This window comes from Odontomachus brunneus, unplaced genomic scaffold (genome assembly GCF_010583005.1).
Source record: "Odontomachus brunneus isolate Ranch 3 - 2012 unplaced genomic scaffold, Obru_v1 Obru_scaffold_006, whole genome shotgun sequence".
NCBI classification, from domain to species: domain Eukaryota; kingdom Metazoa; phylum Arthropoda; class Insecta; order Hymenoptera; family Formicidae; genus Odontomachus; species Odontomachus brunneus.
In genome coordinates this window covers 75,458-77,764 of record NW_022639456.1, presented here as the reverse complement: position 1 = coordinate 77,764, position 2,307 = coordinate 75,458, and the positions used below count along the sequence as shown (strand labels likewise).

Here is a 2,307-nt window from a genome sequence, read left to right as displayed (position 1 = left end):
AGAGAGAGAGAGAGAGAGAGAGAGAGAGAGAGAGAGAGAGAGAGAGAAACTCGGAGGAAGAAACAGCGTGAACCGGTTGTCAAGGATAGCTCAGGGAGGATTCGGAATAGGACTCACGTTTTCCACCTCGTCGGATAGGTCTTCGAAGGATGCTATCGGCGCTGGTCCAAGTTTCCTCTGATGAGCGCTCGGCAATCCTGACGCCATTTTCGAGTGCTCAGATCACGGTGATGCTGGAAAAACGTGAAAAGTCGAAAGGGCGAGTCTTTTTTAATACGTACCGGCTAAACTTTCGCGTAAAACTTGGAGTTTTTAAAAACGCTTTCCGCCGCTGCAGCAGCGGCATGGAAAAAAAAAAACACGTGTCGCGAGGGTCGGTTATCACGTTCGCTTGCCGTTATTACACGGTGGTTCTCGCATTATGTAATAACGCCAACAGGTATATCGCACGATACCTCATGCCGAGATTTCTCGCTTGATAAACCTTGAGAAATTGCTCGTAACGCTGCCTACAATGAACATCAAAGCTATTTGCGTGACACTTTTCACTTTACAAAAGATTCATCCGACACGTCGCATGTGTCAAGATTTCAATTGTCACTCGTCGATTAATTAATGTCCAAGTAGTAGCTCTGCTTGTAGTACAAAGTATCGGTTTTATTCACTCTATGTGGATTAACTGAATGGAGAAATAACTTTCGCGAGATCTCCCGAGCATATAGATTACCGCACACACCAATGTGTAAACTGATGACGAAAATAGCAAAACACACTGTGCTGACAAAATTGCGAGTTGCCCATGCCTGCGACTGTTCGTTACAAGCGGTTAATTGTTGGTAGCGTTAAAACATTTGAGCGAAGGGCGCCGTTTATTAGAGCACACGACGTCGTTCGCGCGCAATGTAGCATCGGGGACATTTGCTTGTGCATATTCAGCGATTGTTTAAAAGCCTACTCAAATAACGTTGTGTGACTGCGCACGTGTGCAAAATATACGACATAAAATGAGAGTGTATTATGTGGTGATTTAATGATATATTAATTATATCGAAGGCTGAATTAATCCGAATGCTTTATTCTTACGCTTTGAAAATTTCAAAAGTACCAAAAATGATATATTAACATTTCGACGAGGACTGAAATCCGAGAGACAGGGATTCGGTAAATTTAAGCTATTCCCGCGTGCAATTTATCTAGTCTCTCTTTTCTTTCTTGCTAGGATGGACACGCGAAGAAACGAGCAAAGGGTTGCGTTTCCCAGTCGCAATTACTCTTGAATGCCGTCTTTTCGGTACGCGATAGTATGTCTCGAGATAGCGCTGACATGAAAGAGCCTCTTAGATTAAACTATAAACTGGTAGATATAAAACTTGTTGTCGAGCAACAATAACGTTTTTTTTTCTCCCACCTCGAGACCGTTCGCGCTTAACGAGACCTATTTACTTCCGCATCGAATAGAGTCGTCTCAATAATGTCGGTGATTATAAAGGTGACACACGCGAGTCACCAGAGATATTACGTTCACCATAAGAATTACATTAATTGCGTATTCTGTTTTATGTCATCGTGTAGAAGTAGCAATCGCATAGGAGAAATTAATTTTTTAGTATTAGTACAAAGAGAGATTATTTGAAATATATTTTGTCAATGCGTCAAGAAACATGTGTTCGTGTATAAAAGTCTCACATGAGATGTGGTTACTCTGGCCGATCGTAACGCGGAATTCACTTTCGTGGGTAAGTCAAACATATTTTTCTTTCCCGACGTAGTTCGAGTCGGCGTGTTTCAGTTTGAACGTGCTTTTTAAATTTTAATGGCGGTTTATTTATGTTCAAGTCTGCACATTTTAGCCGCAGAAAAAGAGCGAAGATAAATTCGAAACGCTTCCAAAGTGTTAGCTCTATTTGCTGTGTAACTTGATAATGCTCTCTTAAAGTGAATCAGTGAGTAGTCACTAATATCAGTTATAAGTACAGCACTGAGCACTTTCAGTGCATATTAACTGTTTTCAGTTATGTTTGACTGATTCATTTTAAGAGAATACATACATCTGCACAAATTAACGTAGTTGGTTGAAAGTACAAAGCAGCCACTCGCTTTTCGCGTTTAACATTATTTGTGACGGCAGTAAACGATGAGAATCGTCGAGAACGTCATCGGTCTAAAATATTGAGTATTGGATTAAAAAATTGCTCAAACGCTAGTGTGACTGTCGGACTGTAGTGACAAACGCGCATGATTCGAGCAGTTCAATCATCGGTAGAGAGAGAGAGAGAGAGAGAGAGAGAGAGAGAGAGAGAGAGAGAG

At 41.3% G+C, this 2,307-nt stretch overlaps 2 protein-coding genes across 10 annotated transcripts in view; one reads left to right on the top strand and one right to left on the bottom strand.

The window, feature by feature from the left end:
• The window catches only part of LOC116853833 (flocculation protein FLO11), a 22,208-nt gene that overhangs the window by 13,911 nt on the left and 5,990 nt on the right, over positions 1-2,307 (bottom strand). For 7 of the 9 annotated variants that reach the window (XM_032835086.1, XM_032835094.1, XM_032835089.1 and 4 more), the window contains one exon: positions 118-233. The exons of 1 other annotated variant lie outside the window; for it this stretch is intronic. In XM_032835086.1, coding sequence (XP_032690977.1) covers positions 118-207 — 90 coding nt within the window. In that variant the 5' untranslated portion in view covers positions 208-233. Of the gene's footprint in view, positions 1-117; positions 234-2,048; positions 2,260-2,307 lie in introns of those variants that run through there. One more of the 9 variants, XM_032835091.1, reaches the window with a different exon arrangement.
• LOC116853835 (cleft lip and palate transmembrane protein 1-like protein) overlaps positions 1,495-2,307 on the top strand; it is a 10,468-nt gene continuing 9,655 nt past the window's right edge. The window contains exon 1 of the mRNA XM_032835097.1: positions 1,495-1,736. The gene's annotated coding sequence lies outside the window, so the exon portion shown is untranslated. The remainder of the gene's footprint in view (positions 1,737-2,307) is intronic.